The sequence below is a fragment of the Littorina saxatilis genome, linkage group LG13, assembly GCF_037325665.1.
Source record: "Littorina saxatilis isolate snail1 linkage group LG13, US_GU_Lsax_2.0, whole genome shotgun sequence".
Lineage (NCBI taxonomy): Eukaryota > Metazoa > Mollusca > Gastropoda > Littorinimorpha > Littorinidae > Littorina > Littorina saxatilis.
Genome location: NC_090257.1, coordinates 16691352 through 16708674, shown reverse-complemented (window position 1 = coordinate 16708674; position 17323 = coordinate 16691352). Strand labels below are relative to the sequence as shown.

Below are 17323 nucleotides of genomic sequence, written 5' to 3'. Positions count from 1 at the left end.
ATCACATTAGCAGATAACATCAACAAGGCGGTGGGCTAGAAATGAATCAAAACTCACCATCAAGTTCTGGACAGGAACTGGCCTGCTGCTATGAGCGCTGGAAGGCCTCTGGAGCCATCCTGTCGAAGAGCTGTGACGTCCCGAAGATAAAAGTTTATGAAAACATCTTCGGAACGCCAATACGCAGTTGTCAGCACCTCCTCTAGACGTCTGGAGCGCAGAACTGCCAGAGAGGATGCCCACGCCCTCGTCTCATGGGCTCGGGCCGAGTCAAGTGGCAAGGAGGGCATAACCCCCCCCCTCTTTGTGCGCCTCCACTCATAAGCCTGCTTGATGAGCGAGGACACCCACCGGGCCAACGTTACCTTCGACAAATCTTTCTCGCGCCTAGTAAGGAGAGAGATAAACAACAACTTCTGAGAACTAGACCGAATCGGCTGAGTCCGGGCTAAGTACAGACGAAGTGCCCTCACAGGGCAATTGACCGAATCGGGGTCACCCGGGGCCAACGCGCTGGTCAGAGCCTTAACTCTAACCAGCGGAGAGGCCTGCCCCGGAGACTGATTCTTGGCCAGGAAATCAGGCCGGAAACGCAAAGATGCGGAACCGTCCGGCTCAAAGGAGATATCTCCAGGCTGACCCGACAGGGCGTGGACCTCGCTACCCCGTCGGGCCGTAGCCAACAAAAGGAGAAACAGCGCTTTGCGAGTGACATTGAACAGACTGGCCTCGCTTAAAGGCTCAAAATCCGCAGAACGAAGGAATTCCAGGATTAAAAACAAGTCCCACTTGGGAGCGGGCAAACGAGCTTTAGCTTCCTTAAGAGCAGCCCCTTTAATGACTGCAGCTATAACGCCCCCGACTCGAACAGAACGACCAATCTGCTGAAGAGTCGCCGAGATAGCGGAGCGCCGGACCCTCAACGAGGAGACTGAGGCGCCCTGTGAAGACATGAAAGAGAGGTGGTTAGCGACCTGAATAGAGCGCGGAGCCACCGAACTCACCCCTCTAGCTGAACACCAGGCAGTCCATGCCTTCCAGTGGGAAGCATAAACTGAAGAGGTGGACGCTCTATGCGAGCGAGCCACCAAGTCCAGAGTCAAAGACGACGCCCCAGAGCGCTTCAGCGAGTCCCGAACAACTTCCACACGTGAAGCTTCAGAAGACTGGGCTCCTCGTGTGGAATGCCTGTTCGGGGCTGCACTAGTTCCCCTCGCACGAGTGCGAGAGGAATGGGGGGCCCTTGGGCAAGCCGAAGAAGATCTGGAAACCAGACCTGCGACGGCCACAGAGGAGCGACCAGAAGAAGAAGGGCCGGCTCCTCCATCTCCGCTTTCCGGATTACTCGGCTGAGTAACGGAAAGGGAGGAGTCTGAAGATCTGTATGTGCCCCCCAACCCTCCCTGGACGCATCTGTAAAGAGGTCCAGGTCGGGGAGGGGCACGACGATCGGAACACCTCTGCAGACCCACTCCGTGTGCAACCACGGAAGGGTCGCAGACTGGAACCATCCCTGCAAAGGGATGAGGGCGTCCCAGTCCACCAGAGGAGAGTCCACAAACGGCTTCAGCGCGAACTGAAGCGGACATTTGTGGACCCGGCCCAGTGAAACCAGAAGAGCCATAGACTCCATCTGCCCCAAGATGGAGGCGAGCGAGCGGATGGAAGCCATCAGGAGAGGTAAAGTGGAGCGAATCTGAGCTTGGAGCTTGTCCACCCTTCTCTGAGAAGGCTGGACAGTCCAAGCGACCGTGTCGAAAGACATCCCCAGATAAGTGAATGTCTGTGACGGGGTCAGCTCCGACTTTACCCGGTTGATCGAGAACCCCAACCAGTTGGATTCTCGAAGAACCGTCAGGGTATCCTGCGAACAGCCGCTCTGGGACTGGTTCATGATGAGCCAGTCGTCCAGATAAGCCCGCAGACGGATACCCTGGGACCTCACCAGTGCACAGACCTGTCTCACCACCATGGTGAAAATCCACGGTGCGAGAGACAGCCCGAAAGGGAGTGCGCGAAACTGGTAGATCTGATCTCCCCACCGGAAACGAAGCCATTTCCGGTCGGTCGGATGCATAAGAATGTGAAAGTATGCGTCCGTGAGATCGATCGAGGTCACCCAGTCTCCTGGGCGGAGAGAGTCTCGGACAGAGGCTGGCGTCTCCATCTTGAATTTTATCTCCCTCAAGAAAGTATTGAGGAGAGATAAATCCAACACGGGACGCCATCCTCCTGATGCTTTGGGAACAGCGACCAGACGCCCGTAAAATCCCAGGGAGCTGTGGACCCGAACTCTCTCCACCGCGCCCTTCTGCTCCAGGGAGGCAATTTCCGACTGCAAGACGGAACGTGCTTCCTGCGAGAAGGGGGGCTTGAACCGCGGAGGCACTCGGGTAAGAGGCGCCTTTTCCTCCCGCCAGAGTAGACGGAAGCCCGAACTCACCACTCCCACAATCCATTGGCTGTCTACTACCGACATCCAACGAGAAAGTGCCCGGGAGGGGCCTCCCGCCATCACCAAGGTGGAGGGCGGGAGGGAGGTGAGATCGGGAGCGCTTCATTGGGGGTGTGGCTTACTTCCAGAGCCGCCACGCCCCCTCCCCGATGCCGTCCTCTACTTCCCACCACGAGCGGCCGGCGAAGCCTGCCGCTTCTGAGCTGGCTTGGGGTTAGACGATGTCTGAGCCTGCTTCTGTTTAGAAGGCTGAGACTGTTTCACCCCCTTCAGAGTGTAGTCAAGGAACTGACTGTCCTTGTTTGACTGAATCTCCTTCTGTCTGGCATCCAGTGCCAGCGGACAGAAGAGAGACTCCTCTGAGACCGGGGAGACTCTCAAGGTCTCCCTAGTAGCCAGCTCCGTGAATTGGGACTGCGAGAGGAAGAGATCCCTCCTGCAGAGTACCGCTTGGGTGTACTGCAGGGAGGAAAGACGCAATTGTTCCTCATTGACCTTGGCCAATGCGGTCAAAAGCGCAGAGACATCGTCCGCATTCTGTTCTTCACTGAGAGTGAAAGGAACTAGCGAATCGGTCAATGCCCGAGACAGAGCCCGAACGAGAGTCTCCGCAATGGAGGACAGTTCGATCTGCCGACGTCCAACCTCCTCAGCAGAGAGGAGGGAAGCCTCGGAAACCGGCAAAACCGAATCACGCTTGATCGGTTTAGCCAGAAGAGGCAGCAATTCCCGGGAAACCGGAAGGGTAGCCCTAGGGAGTGCAAAAGACGCCAGCCAATTCTGGCTCTGATTGGGCATGCCAAGCTTCCTATTGGCCGTAGGCACGAAGGAAGAGGCTTGGGCAGCTGAAGCCACCCACTGCTGAGCTGATTCCGGAACTGGACCAAAAGGAAGCAGTAACGGAACAGGCACTGGCCGAATACCACTCCCCGCATGTGCTGGACGAACCAGTGAATGCGAAAGTTGGTAAGCCACTGACGGAGACTCGGCGAACCGGAAGGAAGAAGCATCCTCCTGTGCCGGCCGGAAGTCCGCCATGGCAGAAGGAACGAATGATGCGGAAGAGTCCGCAGCCACCACCCCTTCAGGAAAATAACGAGACGTTACTTCCGCCGCGACGTCAAGAACAGACTTGAGCTTCGACGGAAACACGCCCCGCGACTCCTCGCTGACCACTGATGGAGCATCAGAATAGTCACACGTGGAACCATGACCGAAGTCACCAGTTCCGGAAGCAGAAGCATGCCCTGGCAAACCGGAAACCGGAAAAGCCTGAGCACTAACGTCATCCTGCCGCCCAAAACCCTGTGAAGGTAAAGGGTAAGCAGGACGACCATCCGCAAAAACCGGAGCTGGATGAGCTGACGTCACTCCCCCGACTGAGTGGAGTGATGCCTGCTCAAGCCTAGGCGCTTGAAAGCCGGAAGGCGCACGCTGTAATCCACTATCTGGTATCCGGAAGGAACCACCAGAAGAGGAAGAAGCGTTTCCGGCCGAAACCGGAAGTGTAGTCAACGGAACCGCAAAATGCGGAAGTGAAGACTGCACTGGTTGACTTCGCGATCCGGAAGGACCGGAAGTCAGTGAATACTCCATCCTGCCGCGACCGCCGTAGCGTGCCGGAGCGGACGGATCATCACTTCCGGCAAGTGCCGGAAATGCGGCAGTCGAAACCGACTGCCGCCGCTGTTCGAACAAGTCCGGGGCCTCGTAGGTTATCGCCGGAAATGAAAGATCAGCAAGGTATCGGTCGTGACCCGATGCGAAAGAGCTGTCCCCCGAAGGAGAACGTCCAGGCGCCTCACGAGGGCTATCGGACCAGCTCTGCTTACCAACCGACGCTGAAGAGGGAGGACGCTGCTCCAAGCCGGAAGTGGAGGACAAAGACACGGAAGCCAATGCCCGGACGTCACTGCCAGATGCCGGAAACGCCGAACTGCTGGCGACGGAACGCTGAAATTCTGCCTGCACCAAGCTGCGGATTTCTGGAACCAGTGACTTTAACAGAGAGGAAACCAACGCACCTTGTCCAGGTGCTAACAAAGAAGACGAAGTCTCCGATGTAGAGACAGGTGCAGAAGTAACAGTAGCGCTAGGCGCCGCAAAAGAAGCAGAAGTAGTAACAGCGCTAGGCGCCGAAATTGGTACAGCCAACAAAGTGTTACGCTCTTGGTCTGTAACAAGTAACGTTGCTTTGGAAGAGGAAGACTTAGCCTTAATTTTCCCCTTGGGGTCCGACTTGGCACGGCGCTTGTCTGAATCAGACATGTTGACAACAACACGTGGCAACGCGAAAAAATTTACTGAAACATAAGTCTAAACGACTGGAAAATTCAGTAAACACACGCACTAATGCGTTAACAAAATACTATAGCTAAACTTGCCCCAAAAGCAGAGGCACGGAGAGCTACAAACAAAGTCACACGAGCTAGAAAACTAACTCACACAACAAAATGGCGACACGCAAGACACTGACACAAACGTCAACAACACGTGGCAAAGTAAAAAGATTTACTGAAACGTAAGTCAAAACGACTGAAAACACAGTAAACACACACGCTTACGCGTCAACAAAATACTAAAGCTACACTTGCCCAAACAGAAAGAGGGCACGCAGAGCTACTAGCAAAGTCACACGAGTTAGCTAACTAACTCACACAACAAAATGGCGAAACACGCAAGTCACTGACACACAAGTCCGTAAAAAACGGACAACGTACAGTAACGAAACAGCGCAAACAACCAACAACAAACGGGAACGAGCTCACCAAACTGTAGGCAAGGCGAGCAGACAAGCTGGGTAACGTGGCCGGCGGGTGTCACTCAAACACACAAGGACAGCCACAGAGCGTCAAAAAGTGAACCGTCCTCTCCGAGGTGAAAAAGACGTATGATAATAGGCACGTGTTCCTAGAGGAAGTGACGTGGCATACACCCGTATGGGAGGTAACTCCCGGTGTACTGGCCCATTACCAAAGCTACTTTCACTTTCGTTTTGGTGATGGGGTTGCTTCCCTTTAAATTCTTTAGCCGGGTAAGCGTTTTTCAGTGATAAGCATCTCAGGTGACTCAATGCTAATGTGATTCGGAGTAAGAATATGATATTAAATAAATTATTATACATTTGAATTCTTCCACAATAGTATTAGGGTAAACAGGTTTGCGTCTGTCTATACTAGGGCTTCTTGGGTGCTGTATGATCCACAGCCTCATAAAAGTGGATAATCTTAGAAGTTTAGACAGTCAAACTCAAAAACATTACATTTCTGGGCTGACCCCACAATCCCAGATACACCCCTAACCCCCTTCAAATATGTATGTACATAAGCAAACACACACTTAACAACCATCAGGGCTAAATACATATTTCACGAGTGCATACAATTACAAGTACATACAATTGAAATTCCATTCTCCTCGGCAGCGATAGTCAAAGAGCCGGTCACATCAACCCGAATGCAGTCCTCCAATTTGTACGTCACTCCCTGGACTGAAAGCAACAGAAACCAAGAAGTGAAAAAAAGCTTATTTCTTTTGTTTTACTGGCCTTGATAACATGGGCATGTATACACAAACAAATATATGCACATAGACAGTGTTATAGGCACTGCACTTACTATAGAAACACACTGGCTGACACAGTGACACACGCTGACACTCCATTCAAGCAAACAGCATGTATGCATTCAATGAATGTATAAACTTATTTAACTTAAATTTGTACTACGTTGCAAGCCCCTGGAGCAATTTTTTGATTAGTGCTTTTGTGAACAAGAAACAATTAACAAGTGGCTCTATCCCATCTCCCCCCTTTCCCCTATCCCATCTCCCCCCTTCCCCCGTCGCGATATAACCTTGAATGGTTGAAAACGACGTTAAACACCAAATAAAGAAAGAATTTAACTTAATTTAATAAAAACAATGCATTAGCTGACCTAAAGGAACATTACAACCAATGAACACAAAAGAGATGTATCTCTCTCAGCTGATCGGCATAATTAAACTGCATACAAAGTTCTGTGAATCACAAATTCCTTGCAAGTGTTGTAACCACTCGGTCCACTGTGCCAGACTGTTAAGCTAATACATCATAGATCTAGGCCACTGTCGTTCTAAAACTCACATATGTATATTTGTATCTCTCATTTTGACATAGACACACATAGAACTTTAACTTCAATATATAGAGTCAAGCAAATAAAACATGTGATTTACACTTTGTATCGTTCTGAAGTAATGGCACAGCGGTTTGTGTGGAACGTGAGCTATCTCTCGAATAATAGATGCAGCTTCAAATCAGGGACACCTTAGACTTTTTCTTTTACTAGCTGCCTACTGTTGATTTTCAATCATTGGTCATGGTACCCTATCATGAAAGGGCACAGGTTTACACTGACAGAATATTTTAAGTCTCCCAGGCCTCATACAGGATTCTAGTTGAACAATGGCTGGGTACTGGTTACCTTTAAAAGAAAAATATCTAACAATATCGGTAATACTAATAACGACCCTCAAAGTGAGCAAAACGAACACAGGACTTTCTACAGAGAAAAAAGTATAAGTTACCCATCAACAAAAATGTAAAGCATGTAGGAAATGTAACGCACATTTAAACCTCAAGCAACCATTCTAAACATCCGTGAACATAGCAATCATGATTTAAAGGCCACACATGTTTGCTCTCTGCATTAATTTTGTACTGGCAACCAAACACACAGATCTATAATATAACACAAACTGTATGTAAGTGACATATGATGATGACTGACGCTGTCCTAATTCAACAAGGTGTGGTGACACCATTACTAACCCTGATTCACTTGTTCATAACTTATCAACTCCAGGCTTAGCATGGCAAAGATAAACCAAGCCCAAGATTATGTATAAAAAAACCCACAACAACTCCTGATAAAATGGCAGTCGTTACACTCGGAGCACAGAATTGGTGTTGCAAAATTAATGATCATGCATGTGTGTGCGTGTGTGTGTGATGGGGGTGTCGGTCGCTAGCACTAACCGAGTGTCTGCACAGAAAGGTCCTCAATTCAAACAATTCCCTTCTCAAATCTCAAGACTGAATCTGCAGATTAGCAACAAACTGAATTATTAATTAATAAACAAAGGCACGCAAGCAAGCTAGTCTCTTCACTCACTCAGACCCAGAGTAATCTCAGTATGTATCAAATATGTACAGTGCCACTTTTAAAGCAAGAAAAACCCACTGTTTGGGCAGATTATATTATTTATACTATATATAGCACTGCAGCCGGTAACTGCTTACTCGTCATGTATTAATAATTGTTTTTATTACCCTTAGAGACAAATGTGACAACAGGAGAATTGTTATCCCTCGCCCGCCCCATAAAAAACAGACAGAATAAAAAAAAGTGTAATTATTATTATATTAACTGACAAAACAACTGAGTCTACTGCTTCCCCTACACCCCTTATTCATGCTGTCACCTGTCCTTAGTGTGTATAATGTAAACGGTGGTTTTGTGACAGGCAATTGAACACCAGTTTCACAATGAACATTTCATTCCAACTGTTTACGCTCGTGAACTTAACATAGGCTCTTGTATCACATGCAAACAAAAGCCACATTGGTAGTAGTAGTGGCACATCCTAATGTATTATTGACACGTGCACAAAAAGAAAAAGAGAATAAGAGATTAACCTTAGTAAAAGTACTCTGAGTCTAACAAGGAACAAACAGGCAGACAACAATGGCAGGAGCTATCAAACTGGCAGGCTTGGCTGATAACAGAATTAACAATTTAGCTTGCCGCACAATCGGTCACCACCAATCCAGGACGTCTAAATTGTTATCGCTTACAGTTTCAGACAGGGCCAATTTTCTGATCCCTGTAGCTGTGAACAAGTTTCTAAATGAACAAGACTCAGGAGTGATGAACCAGAACACTGCCAAGTCATCTAATACTCTTACTTTATCACAATATCAGAGCTCTTGGTGTTTATAAAGGAACATAGTGACATTCAGCATTAAACTATAATGGCCCACGCTGAACAGTGGTGTGTAATTCATCAGTACATCAGGTCTAATTATGATGGTGACACTGACAGCAGAACTTCACAAATGTCATGGCCAGTAGCACAGTTTGTCATTCCAGAGTCAATCTACTCTAAATGAGTAAATGCTCAGTTTCAAAGCTTACTAAAACATTTAAAACAGATGCGTATTTCAATGTTTACTGGCAAAAACTGTTATCTTGTGTCAAAACACTGGATCGGCTTCAGGTTGCGCTTATGAAGAAAAGTAGTCCAGGAATTTTTCTCGACGGACCGTACTGATCGTATTCTAGACAATGCGTTTAAAATAGTGCGAAATTGTATGGGTTCCCATGTCTGCATGTCCAATTCTATACACTGTGATGTTTCAGTGAAAACATGTGCAGGTGTCGTGATAAGAACATATTCAAGATACCCCTCTCTCCCCCCCCCCCCCCCCCCCAATTGTGTGACGACTGACCTCTTTTTACTACCAGTTATTCTGTTAGTACATGTACAAAATGAATAAGTAACATATGTAAAATACAATTCACCTCACTTTTAACACTCCCTTCTATTAAAGACCTGACAGTCTCCGAGTTGTGAAGGTGTTATAAGGGGGTTCTACTGTACATCAATCATGATTAAAGAACCTGCCAGGTGTCGATCGCCTCAAGATTGCACCTTCCTTGTGAAAGTGAAACTAGTGAAAGCTGTGACCCAGTGAAGTCATCGGGGAAAATATAGGAACAAATCCATACTGAAGAATCTTCTAGTAACTCACACATTCGCAAGGTCAAGGTCAATGTTGTCCTTTCAAATGAGGAAATCAATTGTAAGCTGTACACAGACAGACTAAACTAGAATTACAAAATATAAGCCAACTGTCTGGTTGACAGTCTTGTACTTCACACATGTGTGGAGGTAGGGGTGGGGTGGGGGTGATGGGGGCAGAGGGTGGGGATGGGGGCAACCTCAACTGGTTTGACTTGGTCAAATAAGCCGGGAATAAGACGAAAAGGCTCTACAAAATCAGCTGTAATCAAAGTTTAACTCAGTATCTGTAAGTGTAAACTGTACACAGACTTAATTTACTAGTCTACTACTGTACTAGAATTACAAAACATGAGGTTTTGTTAACAGCCTTGTCGTGCACATGATGTGGGGGGGGGGGGGGGGGGAACTCTGGAGGAAAGGCTCAGGTAATGGCAATTTAAATTCTTTAGCTTAAGCTGTGTACCAACAGGTACACTCTGCAGAAAAACGCTTCACCAGGACACGTACCTGATTTGTTGATTACGATCACAAGTATGCGTATCACACCATAGAAATATGATCAGGAGGAAGTAGGGAAAGTTCTTCCTAAAGCAAATTACTTGGATTTGGACTTGTGAGTTGACCTCTTGTAGTTGTACAGCTCAAACGCTCCTTGTGACAATACAGATACTTGACTCGACAATGAGGGTGGACATTTAGTGATTGATCACGTCAAAGAAGAAGACTCTACAATATTTGATTTTGGTTGTACCAACAACACTGGCATTGATGATCAATTAGTAAATAAGTTACCATACACTGATACAGCAGTATTGTTCGCAGGCCTCGATCGCTGTTTCTGAGATGACTGTGTCTAACGTCATGGCTTTTGGAGTGGACGTGTCGACAACGTAGTGAAGATACTCTTCTGCGATCTTCTCTTCTCTGCTGCTGGGATGCTGTTGGACTGGATGTCGACTCAGATAGTCGGCGGGGTTGTCGAAACCAGGTCGGTACTGAACAGTCATTTCGTAGGGCTGTGTTCTCAGTACCCAGCGTTCATCACGAGCAGAGAGTTGAGCACGAGGGTTGTTGAACATGCTGACCGAAGGCTTGTGGTCAGTGTAGACAGTGAATGTAGCACCAAACAGGTAGATGTGGAAATACTCACAGGCCCATGTGATGGCGAGTGCTTCACGTTCTGTCTGTGAGTATCTTTGTTCTGTTGGAGTGAGCGCTCGGCTTGCAAACTGGATGATGCGCTTGTCTTGGGTCAGGACTGCAGAGATGCCTACAGGACTGCCGTCGGTGTAGATCTCTGTCGGTTTTCCTGGATTGAAGTAAGCAAGCGTCGTTGCTTTGCTGAGTTCTGCTTTCAGCGTTCCGAGGGCTGCGTCATGCTTTTCATTCCACGACCATGGTGTTGTCTTCTTTGTCAGCAGACGGAGTTCATGGGTGAGTGTTGCATAGTTTGGAATGAAGTGTGCACCACAGAAGTTCATCATGCCGAGAAGACTTCTTACTTCAGATGCGTTGGTTGGTGTTGGCAGTTCAAGAATGGTCTTGAGCTTGTCTTGGCTTGGGGTGATGCCGTCTTCCCCGAAGATATGACCAAGGATCTCAAGCGACTTCTTGTTGTACTCACACTTGTCAGTGTTGAGAGTGAGGTCTTTCTCACGGAGACGCTGCATGGTCATGGTCCTGCTGTGACGTACCGTAGCAGAGAATGTCGTCACTGATGTTTACGACACCCTTGAGGCCAGACAGTACTTGCCTGATGGTTTCTTGGAAGATCTCGCTTGCGGAGTTCACACCAAAGAAGAGGCGTCGGTATCTGTAGAGACCAAGATGTGTGGAGAACGTCGTAATGTAGCGTGACTCCTCAGCTAGTTCTAGCTGGTTGTAGCCTTGGTTCAGGTCAAGCTTGCTGAAAACTTTAGCACCTGCGAGCATGGTTTTCAGTTCATCAAGTGTTGGGGTAGCATGACGTTCTCTCCTGATGGCCTTGTTTGCAGAATGCATGTCGACGCACACGCGTACCTTGCCTGGAGACTTAGGTTTAGGCACCACAACTATAGGAGATACCCATGGTGTTGGACCAGTTGCCTTCTCGATGACACCAAGTTTTTCATCCTTTCGGATTTGTTCTTCCACATGCCTGCGGACATGAAAGGGAACACGACGGTAGTGCTGAGCGACAGGCTGTACCGTCTCGTCGATGTGGAGTTTGATCTGTCGATCATTGAGTTTACCAAGCTGGTTCTCTTGCTGAGTTTTGTGCTCGATGCAGTGGACGGTGGTCAGCAGCTTGAGTGTTTGCGAGGTTGACCAGCTCAGGATGGGTTTCTCATTGCCTGGAACAACACATATCGTGGCTGAGCAGGATGCTGTGTCAGTGTGTAGCTCAGCGCAAAACTGTCCAAACGCACGGATGGAGTGTTGATTGCCGTACGCAGAGATTCTCACGTTTGACAGGCTGAGCGGTGGCTTGGGTGTAAGACTTTCATAATCTGTCCGTGATAGCAGATTGACTGTAGCTCCGGAATCAGCAAGGAAGGTTGTCTGTTGTCCGTTGAGGTAGACCTTGAAGCGTGGCAGTTGATCCGAGTTGCCGTTTGCAGTGAAGACGTACTCGGTGTCTGCGTCACTGCCGTCGTCAATGAACGAAGCGTCGTTGTTGTCACATTCACCATGTTGCTCAACGTGGTGAACAGGTTTGGGCTTGTGCTTGATAGAGCGAGGCTGTTGGGAGGAGGAAGAGGATGCACTGCCCCTTCCACCTGTCCCTGATCTTGCCGTGTTGCGTGGACTGGAACGGCAGACGGATGAGAAGTGGTTGAATTTTCCACAGGAGCGGCACTGTTTGTTGAAAGCAGGGCACGAATGCTGTCCCTTCTCATGCGGCCATGTACCACCACAGTTCTTGCATTGCTCGGTTGGCTGGTTATGACGGTGTGAGGCTTGACTACGGCGGGGCTGGTGATGACGTCGATCAAGGCTGATGCTGGCTTGATGTAGCTGAACGATGGAGTCGGTTAACTGCACCGTCTTCATGCATTTTTCTTGAGTAAGAAGCAGTCAACTCCAATGTGCGGGCATACTGCAGGAGGTCAGACAGTGTTATTCCTGGGTTGCTCAGGCCCTTCTCTCGCACCTTGTTCACTTTGCAACCGGTTATCAGCTGCGATTTAATTTCAGACTCAATGTTGGCAAAGTTACAGAGAGAGGCATGTCGTTTCAGCTGTTGATAAAAAATGTCAACACTGTCAGATGTTTGCGTGAGCTGTCTGAAGGTAAAAACCTGATACTTTCTGTTGATCTGTGGGTTAAAATGTTCATTGATACGATCAACAAGTTTCTGGAAGTGAGTCTCACCATCCCGAGCGGTCAGATCAGCAGCTGGAAAAGAGTCCACAATGTCATTCAGATCGTTCCCAGCGTACGTAAGCAGCAACGCTTTCTTCCTCTTGTCGTTGGCAATGTTGAATGCAACGAACAGGTTCTCTAGTCTTACGATCCACTTGCTCCATCTGATAGACACGCCATCAGACGAACAGTCAAACGAAGGATAAGTAGGTAGTGCAGATAACTGTTCAGCCATGTTGGAAGTTGAGGAGCACGTGGCAAGTCAGAAAAGTGAGATTACAAAGTTCTTGCACAAGGTAGAGCCGATATGTACGTGGAATAATTTACCTCGTCGTTGTAGAGGAGCAAGTCCACGAAAATTAATTCTTTGAAAATTTCTCACGCTCGACAGAAAGCAGCCAGGATGTTTCCGTTCGGTGAGCGTTCAAATGGAAGTATGCTTGTACTGTATGTAGACGCTCGGGGAGCTCTGTGATGGTTTACAGGAGGCTTACTGTGCCTTTAATGTGTGGAATTGTCATTTATTAATGATATTACATTCATTTCAATTGAAAAAATATTGAGATATATATATATATATATAAATTATATAAGAGCTTTTTATCCAAAGGAGTCATCAAGAATGCAACAGCACTGTCAGCAGGAACCCTGTATCTTTCATCCATTATGGCATAGTTTCTGTCAAAGTGTGGCACGAAAACCTCGTAAATTTTCTTCAAGAACTTTTCTGCACTTTAGAAAGCATGCAGTTGGAGCTACAAGCTTTCAATGTTTCATCACCACACGGGCAACATAATAAGGGAGCTTACTATTGTTTTAGTTCCAAACCCTCAAAAATTGAGGTACGAGGTTTGTGAATTACAGCAACAACATGTAGGTAATCAGGTATGCTTGCTAAGAGAAACATGGTTTAAACTTTCATTTCCAACTTCAAGACATTTGCGTATCCTGATATCATTTGGCGAACATTGCTTTAAAAAAAACTTCCACACTAACAGAGTAACACCTACTTTCTGTTTAGAACGGTCACTCCCAAACTTCTTCTAATTACCACCTACTTTCTGTTCAGAATGGTCAATCACAATCTATTCCTTTTTCAGAATCTTGAACACCAACAGTAACAAAGAGGGGAATTTACGAGGGGAAAAGTCAATGTGATATTTAACTGGATCAATAACACTATAACTCATCTATACAAAGTACAACACTGCAAACAGATTTTACTTCTCTGTACCAAGCTAAATTTAAAAAAACAACTCCTCGGAATAACTTCCTCAACATTTGTACAAGTTCTACAACTTTCCAACTGATAAACAGTATGACTCGATGAGTATCCTTCCATTCCCTTTGACATGACTGAATGTAGACTTTACGCAACAGACAAAGGTCTGATGTGTACTTAAAGTTAAACCAATATCTCTGCACGCACGGTGTGCTTGTCACAGCGGATAAAAAGGGGTGGTTATTGACACTAGATATTACAGATCGAGTCATGGTTTAAACTTTTAAGTCGAATGAAACTGACCTGAAGTGAAATTAAATGATGACACAGCTAACAGCGACGTGCACACAACGAAAAGGGGTGCAATACACTTTGTACATATGTGTTATAAAGCTTCGAATGGACAACTCTCTCACCTGCAGCAACAAATGTTACAGCGACGACAACAATGGATAGCTTCATTTTCGCTTCGATTTGTACGAGCAGTCTCGACGCTTACAGCTGCTTTCGAGTTCGTTGCCGATCGGCTTGTGGAATGTCCGGCAGAACGTACAGTACTGCAAAAAAATCAAGAGACCTGTTCACAATTTGAAACAGCTCCTTCTGCTAAAAATTCAGAACTTCACGTGAAAATGAACAGTCACCTACCTCCTCCAAGGTCTTAGATTTCACGTGATGGTTGACACAGCGGATAGATTTGGCCGTCATATGACTCTTACATCACGGTGCACGAGATTCTCGTCCTTACTCGAACTATGGTATCCCTTTTGTGGCAAAACTAAAGAATTTCGGTCTTTGAAATTTACATTATTGTGTTAACCCTCACCTCCCTTTTTAGTCAACCTGGCGGAAGGCAAGACTCTTTGCCTTGAAGGGAAGTGTGTCTTCTTCCTCAAATGAACAAGACGTAATAATAGGGGAAGGGCCTCTACTATGGACCAGCTCCTGTTCTGACAAACTTATATAGTGTTAGCCTAGCGCTCAAAACAACCCTCTCTGGATAAATTCCACGTGGTCAAAACAGTTGTGGACGCTTTACCCCCCAAAATCGTTCTAGCGCCAAACAAAATGATAGCAAAATCTCAAAGTATGTGTTCGTCCCTAATATTGAGCACGTGACAAAAAATAAAAGACGTGTTTAATTCATTCATGAAGAAGCTTCCTGGAATAACCTATATCAGGGACCTATAGGTCTATGCCTATATGTAGTCCTCACACTTTCAACAAAATCTATCAAACAGTCTTCTTTTTGTGCAAGTTGGTTCAATATTTCATTTATTTTCTCTCTGCTTTTGATTAGCTTCTTTAGTTTCTTGTTGTGCTTCAAATAATGTTCTCATCGAACTGAAACAAATAAATCTGATTCATATTTGAATTAGTCTGACTGGCACGCTAAGTTGTATCATGTTGTTTTTAAGTATAGTGGACTTTTTACAATAATTTGTGATGGCCTCTTCACTGGTCCATATTAGGCGCCTAGGCTCCTTATTTGGATCTGTTTTGACAAATTTTGTGTATACAATTTTTCCTCATTGTCTATCAAAGCTAATTTGCTCTATCGCTCTTATTAGGCCTAACAGTTAACTGCAGAGAGAATAACCACCCAGCACAAAATGTGACTTCTTTGAGAGAAAACAAGCTAGTTATATAGCAGCATAAAACATATTGTCCATATTTCGGGCCCTTCTCTTAATAATAATAATGAGGAAAATAAAATGGCGCAAATCATGTAAGGATGTCTCAATCTGAAGGGGGGTATTGAAATCGTTTCGAAGAGTCATGGTTGTAGCGATCAAGTGTCTACTTGTCAGCGGCAATTAAACAACAAAGGCGTCCCCTGGTCAGCTAGGAAAGGCAGCCTCGCCCTCCAGAATATTTAGTTCAGGTAAAAACACATGCCGAGTCTTCTCAAGAAATGCTGTTTTTATTTTTCTTTAAGAAATATGAATGTTTTTCTTTGGTCTAATTGTGTTCGTAGTTCCCTATAAAAGGCCCCCACTAAAAAAAAAAACCCACTTGCTTCAAAAGCATGCATATTGGTGATTTTCTGGGAAATAGGGGGGGGGGGGGGGGTTTGGTTTATGACATAAAGATAAAGGAGATTGTCAGCTTGCTAGGGTCATGTTTGGTGAAAACTCGGTGTGTTTGAATTAATATCTCGTCTGCTCATGGCACCCTCTAGGAAATGTTTTCTAGAAAATTTGACATAACTGAATGAGATTCGCCTTCAATGATTCAGTCGAAAGTGTCCTATAACTATGTTTTATGGTATCCTTGGTCTACAATACAAACTTTGTTTTGTATGCCAAGTCACTTCCGGTCAATGAATGCAGACAGCTTCCGCTTTCAAGAAACTCAACTCTCTTTACGCTTTCACAACTCGTACTGCTTTCGATAATCTTTGTGTTTGCCGTGTGCTGTTCGACTTCTTTCAGAAACACAGAATGAAGCCTGCTGCCATCGTAGTCGCTGACGAAATGTTTCCAGAAGGGGTTGGTCCATACATGGAGATAGAGGAGGTAATTTTCACCGTTGTGGATGCGCTGTGAGTGTGATTCAATCTGCGTCTCGATGAAGATCTATTCTAACTTAGACTAGAGTCCAAAACAAAACGTCGTTAAAATCCTTTTCCACCACAGGTTTTATAAATGGGAATCGCTTCACACCCAAAAAGACACACCCACACACACAATGTGTGTGACGCGCATTAGTACCCGTCCCCCCACGTGATAACCCTTGGTCCTTGTGATCTTTAAACGTGACTGACATTATTGCGTATCTCTGAGTCTGACTAGTGACTCTGAATATGAATCTACTTTCAGGGTTTAGCCCATCCTGAACTCAGGTCAAAATGAGTTACTTCCCTTCGGGTCTCATTTATGACCATGGAGGAGCGATTGCGTGGTCCGATGATTATCAGAATGGGTTTAGCCTGGAAGAAAAAGACAATTAATGGGACATTTGTCCCCCTCAACCAAATTCTAATGGGACATTACATAGTGATAGTCAAAGGCAAAAAGCGCAAAGCAGGACAGGCGGTCCGAAAATGCTTTTGTCGAAAGATGCATAATAGAACTTCTATTTGGTGCCATATGATGATATGCGAATGTGCCAGTGTATCTGGTTTGTGTCTGTGTGTGTGTGTGTGTTTGTGTAAGAGAGAGAGAGAGAGAAAAAAAAAACCAAGACCAAATAGAAGCAAGTTGTTCAACACTTTCACCCCTTTCGACGCCATCTTCTGTTGTTTCAATGCGTACATGTATCACTTGAGGTTGATGGGCGAGGCAGTTGAAAGGATATATCTTTCGTTGACCGGAAAGTAACTTTACTTTTTCTTTCGAGGCATTTTTTTTTATTTTGGTCTGTGTTTTGATCGATATCGTGTGTGTTGACATTTCCACTTGGGTAAACACGCAAGCACAGATCGGTCCCGCACAGATAGTTCGCAGGATTGGTTGAATACTAAATCTAATGAATTACACTTTAAAAGCCAATCACAGCGCGTTTCACTAACT

At 46.2% G+C, this 17323-nt stretch overlaps 1 protein-coding gene across 2 annotated transcripts in view; it reads right to left on the bottom strand.

Moving 5' to 3' along the window:
• LOC138983721 (lysosome-associated membrane glycoprotein 1-like) overlaps positions 1 to 14551 on the bottom strand; it is a 46388-nt gene extending 31837 nt beyond the window's left edge. The window contains exons 1-3 of one of the 2 annotated variants that reach the window (XM_070357027.1): positions 14457 to 14551; positions 14225 to 14365; positions 5854 to 5945 (exon numbers count right to left, since the gene is read on the bottom strand). In XM_070357027.1, the coding sequence (XP_070213128.1) occupies positions 5854 to 5945; positions 14225 to 14270 (138 nt within the window). In that variant the 5' untranslated portion in view covers positions 14271 to 14365; positions 14457 to 14551. Of the gene's footprint in view, positions 1 to 5853; positions 5946 to 14224; positions 14386 to 14456 lie in introns of both variants that reach the window. The other variant, XM_070357028.1, reaches the window with a different exon arrangement.
• Between the last annotated feature and the right edge of the window lie 2772 nt (positions 14552 to 17323).